The 20,906-nt window shown below is 33.3% G+C and overlaps 3 protein-coding genes and 1 non-coding gene across 5 annotated transcripts; 1 reads left to right on the top strand and 3 right to left on the bottom strand.

Moving 5' to 3' along the window:
* The first annotated feature begins 177 nt into the window (after nt 1-177).
* Nucleotides 178-5,021, top strand: LOC119637571 (sorting nexin-25). Of its 2 annotated transcripts, none has more exons than XM_038033682.1 (11): nt 178-952; nt 1,090-1,186; nt 1,268-1,402; nt 1,459-1,635; nt 1,695-1,867; nt 1,934-3,072; nt 3,123-3,296; nt 3,435-3,572; nt 3,642-4,042; nt 4,116-4,398; nt 4,453-5,021. In XM_038033682.1, exons 1-11 carry the CDS (start codon nt 679-681, stop codon nt 4,675-4,677), a joined length of 3,216 nt encoding a protein of 1,071 aa, XP_037889610.1. In that variant the 5' UTR covers nt 178-678; the 3' UTR covers nt 4,678-5,021. The 2 variants fall into 2 exon arrangements, with proteins under 2 accessions (XP_037889610.1, XP_037889611.1); XM_038033683.1 differs by having other exon boundaries at nt 3,135-3,296; nt 4,453-5,018.
* Trnam-cau lies at nt 3,324-3,396 on the bottom strand. Its single transcript has one exon. It is a non-coding gene; the product is annotated as a tRNA-Met (tRNA).
* Nucleotides 4,761-5,999, bottom strand: LOC119637572. The gene is made up of 2 exons (XM_038033684.1): nt 5,814-5,999; nt 4,761-5,744 (listed from the first exon to the last, which is right to left on the bottom strand). The coding sequence occupies exons 1-2, from the start codon at nt 5,901-5,903 to the stop codon at nt 5,520-5,522; spliced, it is 315 nt and encodes a 104-aa protein (XP_037889612.1). The 5' UTR covers nt 5,904-5,999; the 3' UTR covers nt 4,761-5,519.
* Nucleotides 6,000-12,859: 6,860 nt separating this feature from the next.
* Nucleotides 12,860-13,750, bottom strand: LOC119637710 (EF-hand calcium-binding domain-containing protein 1). The gene is made up of 4 exons (XM_038033913.1): nt 13,665-13,750; nt 13,481-13,601; nt 13,052-13,411; nt 12,860-12,979 (listed from the first exon to the last, which is right to left on the bottom strand). Exons 1-4 carry the CDS (start codon nt 13,733-13,735, stop codon nt 12,860-12,862), a joined length of 672 nt encoding a protein of 223 aa, XP_037889841.1. The 5' UTR covers nt 13,736-13,750.
* Nucleotides 13,751-20,906: the final 7,156 nt, after the last annotated feature.

The following is a 20,906-nucleotide window of genomic DNA, read 5'->3' as shown; positions in this document are numbered from 1 at the left end:
CAAAAAAAAAAAAAAACATAGCGACAATAAAGGCGAAAATCACCTGCTTACATCCTCCTCCTTATTGACCGCCCATCACTTCATGAAAAAACTTAATTGAAAAAATTTAGATATTATGGCAACACGACTCAATAAAAAGAAGAAAACGTACAGCTGTAAGAAATTGTCTATTATGTTATTAACTCTAAGAACAGAGACGTACATCTTATAAATCAAATACATATATAATTTAAAAATAAATACCATAATTGGTGTAAGGATAATATACTTTTTTAATAATCAGTTTGTTTTGTTTGTTTGCGTATTGCGTCGCGGGTTACAATCAAGACCGTGTGTAAACCAATCAAATTAAAATAATTTTTGAAGCGTTTCCGGCGTTTGCATTTTTATCAGAAATAAATGGCAAGAAGCGAGATTCATTTATAACTACAATACTTATCTATATTGTCCAATTTCAATATGATTGCTTGGTGTCAATATCAGCTCAAAGCCTAATGTGTAGAACAGCTTAATAAAAAAATATTGATTTGTGCACATAACATGTATTGAATATTACAATATCCCCACCATCAACGTATTTTGAGAAATAATAAGTAAAGTAGGCAAAGATTTAAAAAAAGTGATATGTAAATAAATCGGGATAAGCAGAAAACAAGAACCGAATCGCTCTTATCAAATATGTTGGATAACTCGTACGCACGTTGGCCTCAACGCCCATTGTTTCCAATAGATTTGCCAAATGAATCCCTATCAATAACGACTACGTTAAGGCATGCATTGTCCGGGAAAAGTGTTCTGCTCTGGGTTTCAAGGGCATTGCGTATTTTACATTTAAATTGGAAAGCCATTTCAGCTACCTTGGCCGTGACTTTATTCGCTACTCTTTGGTATTATCCTACATTCTTTTTGTTTTTACTATTTACGTTCTATTCGCTTTCATTAATAACGGTTGGTAAGTATTGTTGTTGTAAACGTTATATTCGTTTTCCTAAGTATGGTCTTCATATACATAATATTACACTAACGTTTGCAAATATGTTAATCTTATCTTTTCATATACATAAATGTGGGTGTTGAATTTATTTTCAGCTGTTTTTTGCACCCTATATGTAAATTATTTACTCACTACTAAAGAACCGCCTCAACCAAATCGCGAACCTATGCTCGTATTGCAACAAGCCACTCAGTAAGTTAATAATATGTAGTAAATATTGATTAAGAAATTTAATGCACCTCTTCTCTTTAATATTGCTTATTAACAATCTAGAAACAGATTATTTGATTATCCCAATCCTATAAAGAATCCTTCAAATCTACCACTAATCTTTTGTAAAACAGTTGATCTGCAACTACAGCAAATTATTGAATATATACTTAGAGACTTTATGACACCATGGCTGAGGTAAGTTAGTTTTGAAGCAAGCTCTGGTTGTAATCGTTAAAATGGTTTCTGTTTAGACATGTAGTCCGTAAACCTAAGCTAATTAATAACATTCTACGGGAAGATTTGTGGAATGCTTTGCAAAAAGTACATGAAAGAGCTAAAAAAATGGATGCCTCCAAAATAATAGCTGTTGATATGGTAAACAGAGTAACAGTGCATTTAGAAAAAATACGTATAGCTGATTCAAGAGCGTAAGTGATTTTCTATTCTAAACGACATTTTTTATAATTATTACATTTCTTTTTTATAGAGCTGAGACCTCTAGTCCACCGGTATTTTCTACAAATTCTTATTTGGTTAACGATGATAAAGAAATAGAATTTTTATGTAAATTATGTGAAATAATTGTAATTGTTTTACTGCCTCGCGGTTATTCGTTACCGCCTTTAAAAGTACTGCTTTGTGAAATCCTCTCCTACAAAAGTAATCTATTTGTTTAATCTTTCACATGAGTTAATCTTTGTACATTCTGGTTGCGTTTCTTTGCAGTTTTATTTCCCTTAATCAAAACTCTCACTTCACCAGATTATATAAATCAAAAAATAGTGCAGAATATCGAAAGTCGTTTGGCAGCAGCTGCAATCAGCAAACGTAGTTATGAGTACGCAGCGAGTTTTGAAGAATTTTTAAAAATCATTAACAATTCAGGAAACCTCGAAGAATTATCTTTAATACGTAAAACCATTGTAAACGATTTGCTTCATGCTACGACGATGCAAAATTTGCAACGTTCCAAAGGTATTGATCCAGATAATGATCGTGATCATAATCTGTCGAAGTCGGATATTTCAGCGGCTATCAGACTTAAACGTTATGTTCAGCAATTGTCTTATGCTAAAGCTCAGTGCGAAAAAAATCTGGAAAAATTTGGATGGAATGGTAACTATTCAAGTGATGTGGACCTAAGTCTAATAGAAATTTTAAATACTAGTTTGGGCAGGCGTTACTTAACACTGTTTTTAGAACCATTGAAAGCCAGCGCTTTAGTAGGTTTTTATATGGCCGTCGAGGAAATAAAACAAGCACCAAAATCACTAGTTCATCAATTAGGAACAGAAATCTTTTATACTTACATACGTGTGCCGAAACCTGAAATTCAAATTGACAAACAAGAGCGCAAACTAATAGAAAATTTCTTGCTGGGTGATTCCGGGCCAGATATATTCTTCGAGATACAAAAACATGTAATAAAAACTCTCGAAGATAAATATTATCAGCCGTTTGTATTAAGTGAACAATATCGTCTATTAAAGGATGCTTTAGACGGTGAAGAGTACAAAGATCCCACCTTACTATTTACAACATTAAGTGATAATAATTTAGTAGATGTTGCACCATCTGTTTTAGAGAACGTAGGAGCTGCACCAGCCGGAACAATTGACGTAGTTGCTCATACAACATATGCACGTAAAAAACTTGCTGAAATACAGGAAAGAATTGATAAGAAAAATCAAGCTTTAGAAGCTTTAAAATACTCTGTTAAGCCAGATTCAAAAGTTCTAAAAGTATTGGAAAAAGAAATGGAATGGCTGAGAGGAGTAAAACGGCAAACGGAAGCTCATTTAAGTCGTACTGATGCTTGGACGGAGCATTTGGGTAAATGGAAAGCCACTATACAAACAGCAGAAGTGAGATATATATCAAACAGATTTTAAAGAACTTATAAGAAAAATTATAGTTCCACATGCAGGCATCAGATGAAAAAGAATCTCTGCAATTCATGATCTTAGTGCATGTGGACGAAGATATTAATTTTCCTACAGGCCACAGAACGAGTGCTGGTAAACCAGAAGCACGCCCTGGTAGCATTTCTAGTGGTTGGGTAGTTATGAGAACTTTAAATCATGTTCATGTGAGTATATAAATTTTGCAAAAATCATGCCCCGGGTGAGGCTCGAACTCACGACCTTAAGATTATGAGACTTACGCGCTGCCTACTGCGCCACCGAGGCATTTAGGTGGGGCTCTATTAAAACTCATATCTTTTTAGGAATTGCAACGTAAACTTCGACATGTTAGTTCAAATTTAAAATCATTCGATTTACCTACAAATTTTAAATTTTTTTTTCTCAAAAACGATAAACATACTTTGGACAAAGCCAAACAACAAACTCAGAAGTTTTTAAATGTGAGTAAATATATATTACCATTAAGCAAACTAAACAATATTTAGTACGATGATCGTATTCATTTTAAGATTATTTTGGAAGATGATCATTTAAATGGGAGCGAAGCGATCTATACATTTTTAAGTCCTACTTCCGACCACTTGAAGCAAACTCTACCGTCACCAAAAAAATCGAAATTTTCGCTAGCGACGCTGTTTAAAAGCGATAATATTAAAGCGTCTGAACTACAACAAAAATCAGCAGACACGCTATGGGGCTTACAACGAGATGATGAAGATATGTCTACCTATCTGGATGGTGATACGACTACTGATAGTAAAATATGGGCTGATTTGGATAGTAAAGACTCTATAGCTGAGCCATTATATGCTTTAATGGGTGAAATTTTTGACATGGGTGGCGTTTTCAAGTGGTTACGTAAAAGCTTAATATCGTTTGTACAAATCACTTATGGTAGAACGATAAATAGGTACTTTCTAAAAAGGTTTACCTCCGTTAGAAATAACGAAATTAAATTTGATGTATTCTTTCTTTTACCATAGACAAATTCGTGAATCCGTTTCTTATCTTTTCGAAGAATCTATGTTGCATTATTATTTTTCAGCTATTTTAAAGTCATTTTGGCCGGGTGGTGTATTGGCCTCAGCCTATCCAGTGCGGTCCGATGATATGAAAGAAATGACTACCAATGCTGCTAAAGCTTTGCTAATGGATAATATACCCGAAGTTTTATGCAATTTGGTCGGTGCTCAGGCTGCCAAAAAGGGTATACTGAAGGTTTTCGATGCTCTTCAAAATCCTACATACAATAAACAATTATTTTATGTAAGTTTTAATCAAGCCGTAATAGAAAATTATTGAAAAAAAATTTTTTTACAGGAATTACTGGAAATTTTAATGATGGAATTTTTTCCAGAAATCAAACAATTAAAAATGCAAACACGTTTAACGGCAACGAATAATAGTACTAGCAGTACCAGTATTGGACCGTCGAACAATAAATTGCAAAGCCATACGAATGGCAACAGTCAGCAGTGTGTACAACAGCAATCATCACAACAGCAATATAATTATTCGCACCATTTACAACAAACGGGAAAATAATTTCACATAGATGGTGATAAATTCTAGGCAAGCACACCAAAAGACACGGAAAGGCTCAATGTTGTAGTTTTGATACAAAGGATTTTCTTCATTTTTTAAGAGGAAATATACAACACTTAAAAGCAACTGAAAGATTACAAGCAAATCTTAACTATTGAATGTGATGTTTTTCGAATTATATGTAAACGATATTTTTCTCTTATTTATCTTCTTTATTAATTTAAGAATTATGATTATGTACTTCTTCTGCTTTTATTGTAATAATCGATATGGCCAGTTAAGTAGGATTTTTTTTTTTTTTTTTTTTTTTTTTTTTTTTTTTTTTTTTTTTTTTACTTTTAAATAAAATTATTAACAAAAGTATTGCGTTCAAAATATAACTGCATGCATGTAAATCTCAGCCCCCCACCCCTCAGTACAATGCATTCCAAAGATGTTTAAAAATTAATTTAAAAATTATTAAATAAACAAAAGTTGAGCGAAGACTATTGTATATAAACAATAAAACCATTTTCATCTTATTTGCAGTTTCAACTGCATTATAAATTTTGACATAGTTAATATAGGCGATAAGCTATCGTTTATATACGTATGTAAGTTTAGATCAATTTAATAAAATTTTTTGTTGAAAACAGAAGAAAATAAAGCAAAGACATTATACAAATGTGGTCACAATATCCCTTTATATGAATCAACAATATGGAGAAATTCTATATATAATTATATCTATGTGTAAAATGTTATAAGACACTTTCAGCTAATTGCATTCATGTACAAAGCCTAAAAGATATAAAATTATAAATAAAACATAAAAAATATTATAAGAGCTATGTTCGAAATATCTATAAATCAGAGACTACGCCAATATCTAAAAAGTCACGGGGCACAACTTTACGTGGGAAAAAATTAATTATTTTTTCTATTACGAAATAGTGTCGAGGTACGCTAAGCTCTTCGGGGCCAGTACGTTGAGCTTTAATAACGAAAGCAGCTGTTTCCCGGGGGTTAATCAACTCCATCCAAGAAAAAGTACCATTCATATAGGGATAAACGATAGTCATTTTAATCTAAAAGGCAAGATATTCAAATATATATTGATATGTCCATATATGTAATTAACTTATCAATTGATTTACCTTATCTTCGGAGTTTAAATAACGCAATTCCTCAATCATAACTTCATAAAGCCACGTACAGCGTATTTTGTACCGCAAATATGGTACCATATTATTAAACCAAATAAGCCAGCACAAGAAAATGGAGCAGCTATGTGTCCACGTCTGGAGCGTATCCTATCAGGCAAAAATACTTGAAGCATCTATAATTCCAAAAAATAAAAAGATTTATCATCGATAAGCCGCTTAATACGAGAGTTGTCTCTTGAAGTACAGCAGCCAATAGCGAAATTGACGATCTTTTTGCTTTCTGGAAAACAATAACTTTTGTAGCGTCCTTGCCAACGCTAGGCTTAGAAGAACTTTATATCATGAGGAAAAGTTTACCTTTTAATTCATAAAATTTTTTGTCTTCGACGAAAAAATCTATTTCAGCTTGGTATTCTCTGAGTTTTTTGCAAAAAGAATGCGGTGATATTATTTTTTTCATGCGTACTTCTCTTTGTTTTATGTTTTCTCGCTTTGACTAATCTTGCCTCCAGATCCTTCAATTGATGATTACTTCCTGTGTTTGTCACCCTCCTAATTTTGATGGGCGATAATGTATGGAAAGGATATCTTTTACTTTTTGTAAATTACCAAAGTTTTTTCTTTTTTTATATCTAATGATATTCTTTTCGTATCCTACTGATTTGAACTCTTTCTTGTTTCTAGATTATCTTCGACAGTGTTACTTTTGCTTGTTGAGCTCTGACCGTTCACTTTGTACCTGTCATGATGGAATGTATACACCGTGTCTTCCGAAACAGGCCAGGTTCTGGTCTCTCTGGTCTGTTGGCTATGTGAGCGGCATTGAGATCTGAAACATGCTGGTGTTATCGAGAAGGGAGCGAAATGGTTACGTTGCTCTTGCACTGACTATAAAAATTGAGCATTGACCCTTATCAACTTTTTATGCAGACAAAAATGGGCTTGTTTGAGATAGGTAAGGAACTTACGGCGTTATCTTGTAAATTCGAAAGATACAAGATGATATTTGATGACGTTTGAAGACCTTAAACCTTAACTGGTGTGCTTTGCTTCAGAATGATAAGATACGAACATGTAATGCGGAATGTGGAATTTCACAGAACACTCATGCCCCCGCACCTGTTATTCTACCTACGGCTTGCCTCCAACTGTGAGCCTTGCGGATATCTTGTCGCCAAATCCTTTAATGATATCGAGTATTCCATACCTGGCTGTAAGTAAAAATCGAAGTTGCTCTATTGTTAATAAAGTTAACATCAAAAGAGGTCCTACCTAATGTTTCTTCTTGCGTCAGTTATGCAGGTTCGGCAAGATTGTCTCCTCCCACTGGCCAAAGTCAACTTAAATCACCAACAAAAAAATAAAAAATCTTCCTTCTCTCCTAGCTATTCCTGTGCAACTGAGGGCCATCAAGTTACATATAGAACAGAACTACTCCTTCCATATCATGTGTACAAGGCATTTTCTCGTGGCTTATGAATTGATTTAGTACATAAAGATTTTAGTGCAGTTTTTGACCTTGTTATTCATAGTTAGTGATTTTTATATATCAACCCCCCCGATTTCCTTTTATACGTATTGAAATTGACAAGCTTTCATCAATACAATAGGTAATTTAGAGTTCTTTTGATGAATTTCCCTTTAGGTGTCCCTCAAGCTAGCCAGTTGTGGCCTTTACCATTCCTCCTGTACATCTAGGAATTAATTATTGAAAATAGAGATGTTGTCAGCTTATGTTAAACTGTAAGCATGTTCTTCAATCGATTTGGCCCATTTTCAACACCAACTGACATATAAGAACTTCAATTGTTTCCACCAGAATTAACGTTGGTAGCTTATCAAGAATATATATTATTTAAAGGATGTCTGGTAGTTGCCTCTGGGCGTTTTGGTAAAATGAATCCACCCCTGTGGTGGTGATGGTTTCTGTTTTTATAAAAATTTATAAAAAGCAACGCGGTACGATAAAGATATGTACATGCGTATACATATTTGTTGCGAGATGGAACATTAGATATAATTTATGGCTATGTGAGTATGCATAATTTAAACGCAGCCTTTTAAATTATTTAACATTTAATATACTTCTTTTTCTCTTTTCTCATGTGTGCGTGATTCGTGAAAAGCATTAGCCTTTAGTAGGAGTACCTTGCTTCTTCTAAATCGTTTATAGATATTGGGACTAAAATCACACAACCTAATAAAATAAGCCTGGATGCAACCGCTTATTACTGTTGGGGAAGCGAAGGCAAATAAAGATTTTTGAGGATACTTTATTATTCACACCACATTGACGATGTCTATTGGAGAGTTTAGTTTACTCTTCGACAGTTGTACTGCCTCAATATGAATTCGTATTTGTCCTACCATGTAAGGGAGAAAGTGGCCCATGGCTTGCTGATGTCACAGATATCTTATTGTGTATAAGTATATTTGTGTACGATAGCCGATAATGTTAATAGAATTAAGCTGTTAGTGGATAAGATTGCTAGGTTTGTGTTTGGCGTAAAATATCGTAATTCTAGCTCTAGTCAATATGGAATTCGACATTACAATTACATATCGCGGCATGTCAGTAACTCCATAAAATGTTCTTTTGACCATTTCCTGACTGTAAGATATCTTATACGCTTTTATGAAATAATCAAGAGCTATACACCGCAGTTTTTAGCACAAAGATTTAACTTTTTACGTCTTTCCTTTAATAAGTAGTTAAGTCTTTGGGAAATCGCTTCTAATTACGGTTGCCCACTCGTGGAATCATCTAACCAATGAACTGCGATCATCCTTCTATTCTACACTCGCGTCCAAAAAAAAAAACTTATTGAACATTGCAATAGAATTTTGATCTAATTTTCTTGTATCCATGGTTGACTTTAGATCTTAGTGCGCTTTTCTGATTGTTAAATCTTGTAGGTACAAAATGTGATAGATTGGAATTACTAATACAATAAAATAATAGAACAGTAATGTTATAAATGTTGTCATATGGATTCAGAGTTGTTATATATAAAATAAAATATGAATATGCTTGATTGTAATATGTATTTGGCCACAAAGAGCGTTTTATATTACACAATGACAATAATAAAAAAAATTGATGGATCTAAATATAAAGATTTTCTAAATATATTTATAAAAGTGGTGGTTTATTGGAATTAAATTCAATTTGTTTTCAAGTTACATTTGGTAAAACCGATTGAAGACATACGATATTCCAATAAAGTCTACACACAATGCCTAAAATTGAGGTTTCTCTTATGAAAAACTGCAGTGATGAGTTGAGTGTTAAAAAATATATTTCTGAAGAATCAAAATCTCCTATTAAATAACATTTATAGCCTTTTTTTGAATTAAGATAAAGTTATAAGCAAGAAATATACTTTAATTCCATAAAAAACACAAAAAAGTTTACGTACAGCGAAAAAAAAAGGAATAGAAGAGTCGAAAAAAATTTTTTATATTCATCACCGACGGATGAGGGGTATATTCATTCTATCTAGCATCAGAGACCTGGTAAACTATATATATTCCTGATCTGCATCAAATCCTAAATCGAGCATGTCCGTTTGTCCATCTGTGTAAAGTCTTTTGTACACATTTTCCTGGCCGTAAAAATGAAACTATCGACTTCAAATTTAGCAGAAACATTGGAAGTTTTTGAATGCAGGTTGGTATTGAAAATGGGCCAAATGGAAAATAGAAGAAATCAACTGCGCCCAGTTTATTATTTCATATTATAGAGCATAAGGATTTTATTCTTTTACTTCTTTGGTATTTTTTTGGGGTAAACAGTGGTGGGTATAGAAGATTCGGTCCTGACCAAATTTCACTTTCTTACTTGTTATACTTGTTTTTGTACATTTAAGTAATAATTTATCAGTTAATGAAATTTTCGAAGAGGTTCGAAATGTAATAGCAAATACAACTGGAATTAATTATCTACTGTCCAAATTGTTAGAAAAAATTACAATAACACAAGCACCATAGCAAATAAGCAACCGTCAGGCCAACCAATCAACCTTAAGGAGCGTGAAAATCGAACTGTTGTTGTACGTGTAACTTTGCGAGATTGCGGTCTCGTCATATTTTTGGTATAACGTAACGATCATTCAACATAAATACATGTTGTTCCAAGCGGACCTGAGCTCCAAAGAATGTTGCGGATGTGTCTAAGACCAAGGAGGACTTGAAATACACTCACCTTTTATTATACCGATGGACTCATAATCAATTTCTGAATCGATCTGAGCTTCTCTATCCGTCTTTTTTTTGTATTCAACATGCAGGTCGCAGTTTTTGAGATAATTTTTGAGATAAATTTCTTACATTGACATATATTGTCACAAAGGCGAATGCTATTGAATATTAGTCGGATCGGATTACTTCGTCGAGCACTTCCCATATAACAATAACTATGCGTTGGTATTTAATGTACTATGGGCATAACGTTTTATTTGTATTTGATAGCAAACACTCGGAACGAAAGATACGTGTACTTCTAAAATTATTAGTTTACCTTCTAGACTAAGTAACTTTATTAGTGGTAAACGATATCTATATAGTGGAGGCAAACGTTAGGATCTCAAGCTAATAAGACGAAAAAAAGACCGGCGAAAGCAGCTTTTGCACGAATTCGCTTTGCTTTCAATGAAGATTTTATTGTAGATCTCATATAACAGAGCCATACTCAAGAGTAGCTGTCAATCAATCAATTAGCTAACAATGAGACACTCGAAAAAACGTAAATATATTGAGCCCTTTCTCTTGTGCTAAGATGATTTTCTGTAGCTATTGTTTGTCTATTTAGATAAAATTGACGATTAGTCAAAATTCAAACGCGCTGTTATCCTTGTACCAGTTTTAATTCTTGTAGGAATGCAATTTCATTACAAGTAGAGAACATAGGTCAACTACCAGCGTTAATTTTGAGCTGAAAAATTAAAAAAAACACGATAAGTATTGCAAGCACGGTTTTCCTTTAAATGATTTGTACAAATAATGCTGATACATTGTCAACTGCCAGAAAAATTGTATATTCAGTTCAGGTGCACAGTGTCCTAGATTATTTTACTGAATCCTCTATGAAGCCTTTTTACATCCTTTTAATTGTGTTTGCAAAATAGCAAAGAATACCGTAGACGATTGTTTACGTGGGAAGTAATGTACGAAATTTAGCTTGTCGGCCAGTCATTACTGATGTCGATCAAATCGAGCCTGTGAACGACTCCTGTTGACATCAAAATAGTTACTGATGTGACACTGTGCCTAGCCCACATTTTAGCAAAGACAAGAAAATAATATATATATTATAAGAAAATAAAAAAAAAAAATTTTTCATGTATTTACCATACAGTGCATGTCTATTGTTGACGAAAAGTTACAATATACAACGTGTGTATAATAGTCTTTAACGAATTTTCGCTGGTGCAGATTTTTGATATGTCTTAAAGAACGCTAAAACCTATCAGAAAAACTTAATTTCATTAAACTGGTTCGGATACATCGCCGCGAAATGCGCCAAAAACCTGCACTTTCCATATTCACATAGGCAAAATGTTGCAATAATGTTGCTAATGAATGTTGCTAATGAAGTGTTCGGTTTTGTACACATAATGTTTTTGCCTATATTCAACATGTATGTTTATGATTACACGTTAAGGGCATATGTTTGCAACAGTAGCGCGTTTGTCCTTGCACTTGCTTAAGAAGTTATATGCATGTTATTGAGTGGTCGCCATTTTTCTAAATATGAATCACGTACCATTTTATTCAAAACATTCTATAGGCAAGTCGAATATATGCTATAGCAAAAATGTTCGTGTGCGCTTGTGCATTCACTTGTTGATTAACAGCCACTTGACTGCCTGCTTTCTCTTTCTCATTATTTATATCGGCAAAAATGTAGTTTATGACTTTTGGGTATGGTGGCATATATTCTAAGATTATGACCTATAACTTATTTTATTTGAAGACAATATAACACCTAAAGTAATTACGATATAATTACAATGAGTAAATCAAATAATTAATAAGCCGGACATTTTGGAGAATAGTGGTAGTAGCTAGCAACATTTTGCAACATTTAGCCTTTAGGGTCTTGTGAATATGAATAGGGCCGGTTTTTGGCGAATTTCGAAGCGATGTATCCAGACCAAGGTAATGAAATTAGGTTTTACTGACAAATGAAATGGTTTTAGCATTTTTCACGACATATGAAAAATCTGTAGTCGTGTGATGTCTCTGACAATGGTTATAATACAATTTGTATTTGCACTTCAATTTTGGATGAGATTTAATAGCAATAACTTAGGCTTCCTAGTTTTGTGTCCATAGGTAGAGGCTTACTTTGTTTTATATGTGCACGTTTGCTAATATTATGTAATTTTAATATTTATTTTACATGTGCATTCTTTGTTCCGCAATAAATGGTAATGTAGCGGATACATTTTTAGTGAAGACACGTACCGTGAAAATGTGAGTTATCTTGGTGGGCTATCTTCACTTCAGTAAATATTTTAGAATTGGTTTAGAATTTTTTACTAAATGTTTCATTTTTTTTCATATCAAAAATATTATAGTTAAAATAATTCCGTAACTTAGCGTACGTAAAATTGCTATTATCCAACATGCAGCAAACTTAATTATTTGATTATCTTTTTCAATAATTAAATGTTAGGCTGGATAAGTTCGAGATATTGTGAGGCAAAAGGAACATACATCTACTAACCCTTCCATTTTGGTAGAATAGAATAAATTATCACGTGTTCCAAATAACTATGTGGGGCACTCCCTTCCTAAATAGGTGAAACATAAAGAGATAAGAAACAACAAAACAAAGGAAGCCTAGAAAACTCTGAATAATTGAAAATGATTTTAGTTTTTATTTTAGGTTTCTTAATATACTTCGTGGAACGCTTATATTGTCTTACACATAAAATCTTGCTAACACGCATATCTATATAAACCATGCCATTATAACTCATGAGCACGAATTCGATGACGTATGGCATTCATAAGGAAATTTGTAAGCTAATTTAAACTTGTAGCGTAGAAAAAAATGAAATAATAGCACTTTCCGCTGGCAAACATTGACCAAATGCTTCGGTAAGTAACGGTTCTTTTTCTACTGTCATCATAAAATCGTCCAAGGAAACCTGCAAAATAATGTATTTGTTTTATTATTTTAAAAGTTTTTTTCTACCCCTCAGTCAGCCCAGTTCGCGTACCTTGCCATCTTTATCTATATCGAACTTTTTTAAAACAATTTCCACTAAATCTTTAACTCCTTCATCAGGATCTTCATCCTGTGGCTGTTTGATAAGAGAATTGCGCAATAGTGTAAATATTTCGTCTTTGGTGATGAAACCGTCGCCATTCAAATCGTAAACGCGAAAGCAAAATGCTGCCTTTTCATTACGTGTTCCGCGCAAAAACACTGATAGACCCACTAGCCAGCCATCCAAACGTAAAGGCAAACCTTCGTGGGATTTATCCCAACTACAAAACATCCGTTCCATTAAAATTTCTTCGGTCACAATATCGAAAGTGCTATGCAATAATTCACGGAATACAATTCGCTCAATGCCCTAAAAAATTAAAAAAACCAATACAAAGTAAAATACAATTAATGAGTATAAAAAATAAATCATCCCTACCTCCTGTTGTTGCGGCTTAACAATAGCAGCTCCTGAACTGCTAACTGTTAAGGTTTTATTAGCGAATTGGCAGTTACTAACCAATTTACGATAAATACGACATAAAGCATCCAACTCATCCCTGGAAATTATTATAACTATTATTTCTCTTCTTATTAACCAAGAGAACTATATTTCAATATACTTGGTAAACTTTGTCTTTTTACGTAAATGCTCTAAAATTTTTGGATTAATTTTGCCGCTTAATTCATTCATTTTTTCCTCTTTTAAACGTCGCTTTGACTTCTGCGATATTTTTGTTAGTTTTTCATTAATAGATGAATTTCGCTTCCCGTTCGCCGAAAATGCAGAAACAGTTTTTAGAATGGTTGTCTTACTATTAAAGTTTACAATTCTTATATCGTCACCGGCAATATTTGCATTGTTTGCATTGACGTCTACAGCACTAGTAACATCTTTAGGTGTTGGGTTATAACCTTTCGTAACATAACTATGGTTAAAATCCCAACTTATTGTTGACTTGGTTGCCACTAGAAGAAGGAAAAATTTCAAACAAAATCGAAAATGAGTTGTTTACAGAAAACCGAAATGGAAAAAAACAAAATCAAAATTAAAAGAAGACACGCAATCATGCATCTCTCATATATTAGTTTGGGGAAAAATAAATCCATTATTTTTATATGAACTTCAGGACTTTATTTAACATGCTTCGAATTGTCCGATTTGGGTCAAATATGCACCGTTTTGTTGTATGATTTGTTGCCTTTTTAAAGGTAACTTCAAAATGCCTCTCTCATAGAAGTCCTGGTCTCTATTTGCAAAAAACTCTAGTAGTCGATTTTCACAATCCTCCCTAGATTCCAATTTTTTATCATTAAAAAAATTTTGCAATGCAAGAAAAAGATGATAATCGCTTAGTGCCAAGTCCGGACTGTATGGCGGATGCATTAAGACTTCCCAACCAAGCTCCCGAAGTTTCTGGCGAGTCACTGTAGATGTGTGTGGCCTAGCGTTGTCCTGGTGGAACACGATACCTCTCCTGTTGGCCAATTCTGGCCATTTCTGGTCAATCGCTATCTTCAAACGGTCCAGTTGTTGACAGTAGAGATCAGAATTTAGCGTTTGGCCATATGGAAGCAACTCATAATAAATAATCCCCTTCCAGTCCCACCAAATGCATAGCAAAACCTTCCTGGCCGTTTGAGGTGCTTCACCGCTCTTTGACCGCGATCGTTTTCGCACAGGGTTATCGTATGTGATCCATTTCTCATCTCCAGTCACCATCCGTTTAAGAAATGGGTCTATCTCATTCCGTTTGGCCAAGGCTTCGCAGATGGAAATTCGATCCATCATGTTTTTTTCTGTTAATTGGTGTGGCACCCAAACAACGAGCTTCTTTTTGAATCCAGCTTTGTGTAAATGGTTTACAACTGTTTTATGCTCCTGGGCGATGTTACGACTGCTAACATGCCGGTCAACTTCGATCATTTCTCCGATTTTATCGACATTTTCGACGACCGGCCTACCTGTGCGAGGTGCATCTTTAACATCAAAAATTCCTGAACGGAATCTACGAAACCAAAATTGCACATAATTGGCTGTTACAGTATCGGAACCATAAACACCATTCACAATTTTAGCCGCCTGGCTTGCATTTTCGCCTTTGTCAAAGAAAAACTGTAAAATGTGCCGAATTTTCTCTTTGTTCACTTCTATTTTTAACACGCTGTAACTCACAACTGAATGCACCAAACAAAAAACAGCAGAAGAATTTTTTTTACTGCGAAATGTCACCTTTCCAACGAGCATAGATCTGAAATTGTTTGATCGATACTTTACGAGAAATCTATCAGTGCAGCCATCTACCGAAAAAACAATGGATTTCCTTTTCCCCAAACTAATATATTGTATGTGTACATTTAGAAACGGGACCTGAACATTCATCACCAGTGAATGGAATTTTCAAAGTACATACACATGCCCATAAGTATGTCTCCTTTGAGGCGATATAAACAAACTTATGAGTAGTACACGTGCACGTTATGGCATATAATTAAAACCTTTGGTCAAATAGGTACGTAAATGGACAATTTCGAATAGTTTCCTCCTCATGCTCATCATCTAAGGATGGTGTTACAATCATTTTGTCAAAACGCTTGCAACACCCGTATTATATTGGTCAGTATCAAATTCTAAATCAATCTAATCTGTGGTAAGCAAATTTTCTCAATTGCAAGGATGAAGACATAAGCTACAATTTTGGAAAAAATAGGTAAAATTCCCGTAGATAGACTGCTATTCAAAACAGAGAAAATAAATCAAGGATAGACATAGAGTACGTTATAAGCTACAGAGGATACAACGATACAAAATTTTCACGTATATTTCACGTATATGATACTACGGTTATCAATACAATAAGTTATGCAAATTTCATTTTTTTGGCCTTTTGATTTTTTTTACAACGACGATGGTGAGTGCAAACAATTCGGTTGCAGCTAATTACGCCTTTTTCACTTTTATTTAGTTTTCTACTAATGGCCCATAATCAGGCGGACCTGCTTGACTTGCAGTACGTGAATCAAAATGAATTGTCACCTACAACATACTTCAGCTGATCGCCAATAAGGCGGACAGGTGGAGCATTACACTATGAAGTGTTCAAATTTTTAGCATTCTTCAACTTCACAACAGAATCACTCAAGACAAAGTTAATCAAGTTATAGTTTAATAGGATAGGAACGTTGTTACCTTAGTTTGTTCTGTAGTGATTTATATAATGTATTCCAAAATTGCGTTAACCATAGCTATGGAACAGTTACATATATTTTATAATATAATTATAATAAGTAACGTTTGGGGTAGAATTTAATGATTTGGCTGGATTATATTAGCGAAAACAAGTAAGAACATTATTGTAGGGCAAGGCCGCTAATAAATACTCTACACTTCTCCGCCCAGTACAGTTACTCGCTCGTTTCGGTCAAAAAAATTACACTTTCTTCATGCAAAAACATATATTTTATGAAAATCCGCGAATCATATGATCCAAAGTTAGCAAACTTAACTTCCTTCTCAAATTTTACCATTTTTCAGTTTCCGCCATAGAAATTATACTTTTTCTCCATACAGGAGCTTGCTTTCCATGATAATTGACATCTAAAAAATAAATCCATGTGATCCAAATTCCCTGCTGTTAATTTTTTTGGCTAATTTGCCACTATGGACAAATTTTCATCATAAAATATTAAAAATTAAACCTTTTTCTGAGGAGCTTACTATTTATGAGAAATTTTATATGAAACGGGATCCAAGAAATAGACCTCTCTGGTTCATATTTGGTCCACTAAGATTTTGTGCCAAATTATTATTACAAACAAATTTTCATCTTAAAACATTAATAATTAGGCTTCTTGGGAGACATTTTCTGAGAATTCTTTTGTGTTTCTTTTTAAGGCAGCTTGCGTGTTATATACGTCCGCGTAAATTTGATATATCCTGTACCACAAGTGATGTAGGGTATAAAAATTGAAACAAGTGGAAAAGAAAAAAATACTTTTTTATACTGGACCGACGTGGTTAGTTTCCATTTTTGTTGAACATACGCGGAAATTTTTGCGTGTGCCTATTGTAGTTCATGTATAATACGCAAAAGCCCAGAAAGCAGAGAAGCGCTGTAAGCATCTTCTTCGACCAGTTTGACTCATTATAAATGCAAAACAGCGTGCAGGAAGTTCCAATGTTTATGCCAATTTCGAAGCCGGTAACTCCATTTCTGTTGACAGGAGAACGTTTACCACAGAAATTACCAATAGACGGACAGAGGGAAAATCTTAAATCGATTCGGAAATTGATGACCAAGAATGTATACAGTTTACGAAGCCTCTCAAACTTCCTTCTACGTGTTGCAAACGTTTGGATTAAATTTATGAATTGAAGAAATTCACAAAAAGCAATCCTTTGCAATCAATCCAACTAGACATATAAAAATACATTCATTGAAGAAAAAAACCACCTTTTACCATTGATGGTACTTTTTCACATCTATCGATGAGAAAATTGGGTGTGAGCTTTTGCGATCATCCGATATATAAGTAATAGGGATAATCAGTGCGCCATGAAGAAAACAAGTGTAAATTACGTATTTTTCAGCACTTTTAAATAGTTCAGGTCCACAAATAGCACTGATCACATGCATTTAACAAGCTACTTTATAATTTTTGTGCATAGAACATATATTGATTTAAAGTAATGAATACCAAGCCACCTATCAATTTCGTCCTTTTAAATTTTGGACAAATTTTTTTTTAGTCAATCCAAAGCACTTTAAGTGACGTATAAATAGTTTAGAAACGTTTTGTTATGGTGCACCTACTTTAAAATCCAAAACAAAATTTTTTTTCTGCTTTCAACTTTATCCGTTTCAAATCCAGCTTGAACGTTTTACCAAAAAGAATGCAAACGATAAATATATTTTTGGGAGAATTATAAACTTAGGCATGAATTATTCATATTTTCATTTACTATATGTATTATATTTGTCAGGAATCAAAGTTTTTCTTTTATTATTTTGCGTCGTTCTTTTGTATATGTGCGTAATTCCTTGAATATTTTCGAAAGAATTAATTTTCTTTATATACAAAATCAAAGTTTCCATGGAAAAAATGTGTTTCAGTAAATATATAAATTTTTGAATAATAAAAAAGTAAATTTTTCACACCTATGATGGAAAGTAAATAAAAAGCCTTCTTTTATTATATAAGATACTTGCGTATATACATATCTGCATTGCATGCGCTTAGATAAGTAACTATAACAAAGCATTATTATTGGTTTATTATTCAAACTAATTAAATAAATTGAAATGCAAGAAGCAAGTGAGAATATTACAGTCAGGCAAAGTTCGACATTGGATACCATACACCACTTCGCCTAATACACGCATTCATCCATTTTCGTGATAATAGCGTAAATATTATGCATTATATGTATGCAAAGCCACACTTTTCATAAAAGCCCTCTTATTGGAGGACGCCTAAAACGTCAACTAACTTAGTTCAAATTTAGAAAGCTTAATTTCCTTGCCAAATTTTTTTTAGCATTTTTTAGTAGCTTCCGTCATAATAGACTTTAAACTGTTTTTTTATGTATTTGGTGAAATCTAAAAAATAAAGTGAAAAATCGATGTTATCCAAATTGCCTACGGGTAATTTTTATGGTACATTGCTACTATGGGCCAACTTTCATCATAAAATATTGAAAATTGCACGTTTATAAGACATATAAGTGTTAAATGTGTTTCACGACAATCTTTGTAAGTGATGATGTCCAAAAAATTAACTTACTTGATTCAAACTTGATACCGTTACGTTTCATATCAAGTTACTCTTATGAACCAATTTTCATCATAAAATATTAAAAATTGGACGTTTTAATCATATAAAGTTTCTTTTGTCATTGCCACCCTTATACGAGGTGGGATCAAAAAAAAAAATCTACGTGGTCGAAATTCGACAAGATTAATTTTTATGCCAAATTATAATTATGAACAAATTTTCACCAAGAAATATTGAAAATTAGGCGTTTTGTGCGCTTATACCTTTTTTAGTTTCAGTCCCGAAATTCTAAATATTACAATATTTTTTCATGTAACGACTTTTCAAAATAAAGGACGTCTTCGAGAAAGTGATCTTATCCGAATCATTTCATTTTCAATAAGGTTCGTCCTTTGGCCAAAACACGTCAGTGCACCAAATTTCACCAAGGTTTTCAAAAATTGCAACTTGTAGCTTGGATTCAAGAATACACGTAGAAACAGACAGACAAGTTTACATTGATACAAAAAATGCTTTTCAATCAATCGGCATAATTAAAGTTGGGTTTATTCAAACTCCTTCTGTGTGCTGCATTTGTCTGCACCAAGTTAGTATAGCCACTATCCAAAGCGGGGTAGGGTATAATAACGAAAATTATATAAACTAACTACTAAATTTTGGATTGCTTCTATTTTTTAAGTGGAGGATACCGCTTGGCATTATGTTTAATGAGTTCATTCAACATTTCTAAAACCTTTCAAAATATGGTTCCAAAATCCCAAATCCAATTAATTTCATCTAAGTAATTTTCCCTAATAATAAATTCACTAAAGCAGTAAAAACCAAATGCGCATTCGCAGGCGCGTCATGCAGCTGCAGACCGATGAAAACGATTAGAGGAAAAGCAAGCTAGGATAAGAAATAAAACCATAAATTTAGGTAGTAACATGCTTGCAAAAATGTATATAATATTGTATATAGAATATTTGTGGAAGGGAGAGTTAGTCGGATAAGAACATAGAAGTTGAGAGTAAGGCGAAAATAAATTGTGAATAATCCTATATTTAAGGAACATAATTGTAAATAAATAATCCTACTATTAAGGAATATAATTGTAAATAAAACAACTTTGAAGTGTATTTCTCTTGGCCAAAATATCCACGATCCAGTGATACGAACTGTATCTTAGAAAAGCAAATTTCATAACAACATGTTATATCGATTCTGCAGAGGAATTGTAAATTATATGTGGGAATTTTGGAAAATTTCAAAAAATTTGAAACGCAAAGTCTCATGAATTAAATTGCATTAGCTATCGAAGACCATTGTAAAGAGTAATGATATGCGCTTGGCAGCATCAAGAAACTGAGAAATTAACCAAATCGTTAATACTGATCACTGTCCAGTTTGAGTCACCTACTAGTACTACGTCCTAGTGGATCTAGCGAACGCATACACGGACATCGTGTTCGTATAATTTTCGAAATCCTTTTCACATTATCTCCAATGTGCCGCAAGGGCCCGCTTTCCCCCAAGCTAGCCCTTGCGCGCGTAATCAAATTAGACTTCACAGCTAGTTTACATCTGATACCCTTGCCAAATCGCCGTTATTAATTTTAACTTCACGGATATTGCAAACCCACAAAGGGGGACAAATGCCCTCATATAACAATGAGGTTCAATGTGGTAGACAAGAACTAATTACACTTTATGTGACGTCAAAGACTATAGTGTTAAGCTTTCACATCAGGAAAATACGTTATGTCCATCTGAAAATCTACCAACCACGAAAACCATATAATAATATAATAATAAATAATAATAGTTAATTATAATAATATGAATAAAAAAATAGCGTCGATCTTACAAATCCAAAAACTAATGAAGATCTTATATATCTATAATGTGTGTGTGTTTGTAGGTATGTGTGAGTGTGGGTTTGTGTATGGGCGTGTACGTGTGTATTTCTTTGTTTGTTTGTCTAGTGAAATATACAACACAAAAGACGAGAGAAAGGAAAAGCTACATATATATATAAATATATATATAAATATATATATAAATATATATATATATATAAATTTAATTTAAATTTAATCTTCCTTTAACTG

This window comes from Glossina fuscipes, unplaced genomic scaffold (assembly GCF_014805625.2).
Source record: "Glossina fuscipes isolate IAEA_lab_2018 unplaced genomic scaffold, Yale_Gfus_2 60, whole genome shotgun sequence".
Taxonomy (NCBI): domain Eukaryota; kingdom Metazoa; phylum Arthropoda; class Insecta; order Diptera; family Glossinidae; genus Glossina; species Glossina fuscipes.
Note: the sequence above shows the minus strand (reverse complement) of the source record. Positions and strands in the feature narration are given on the sequence as shown.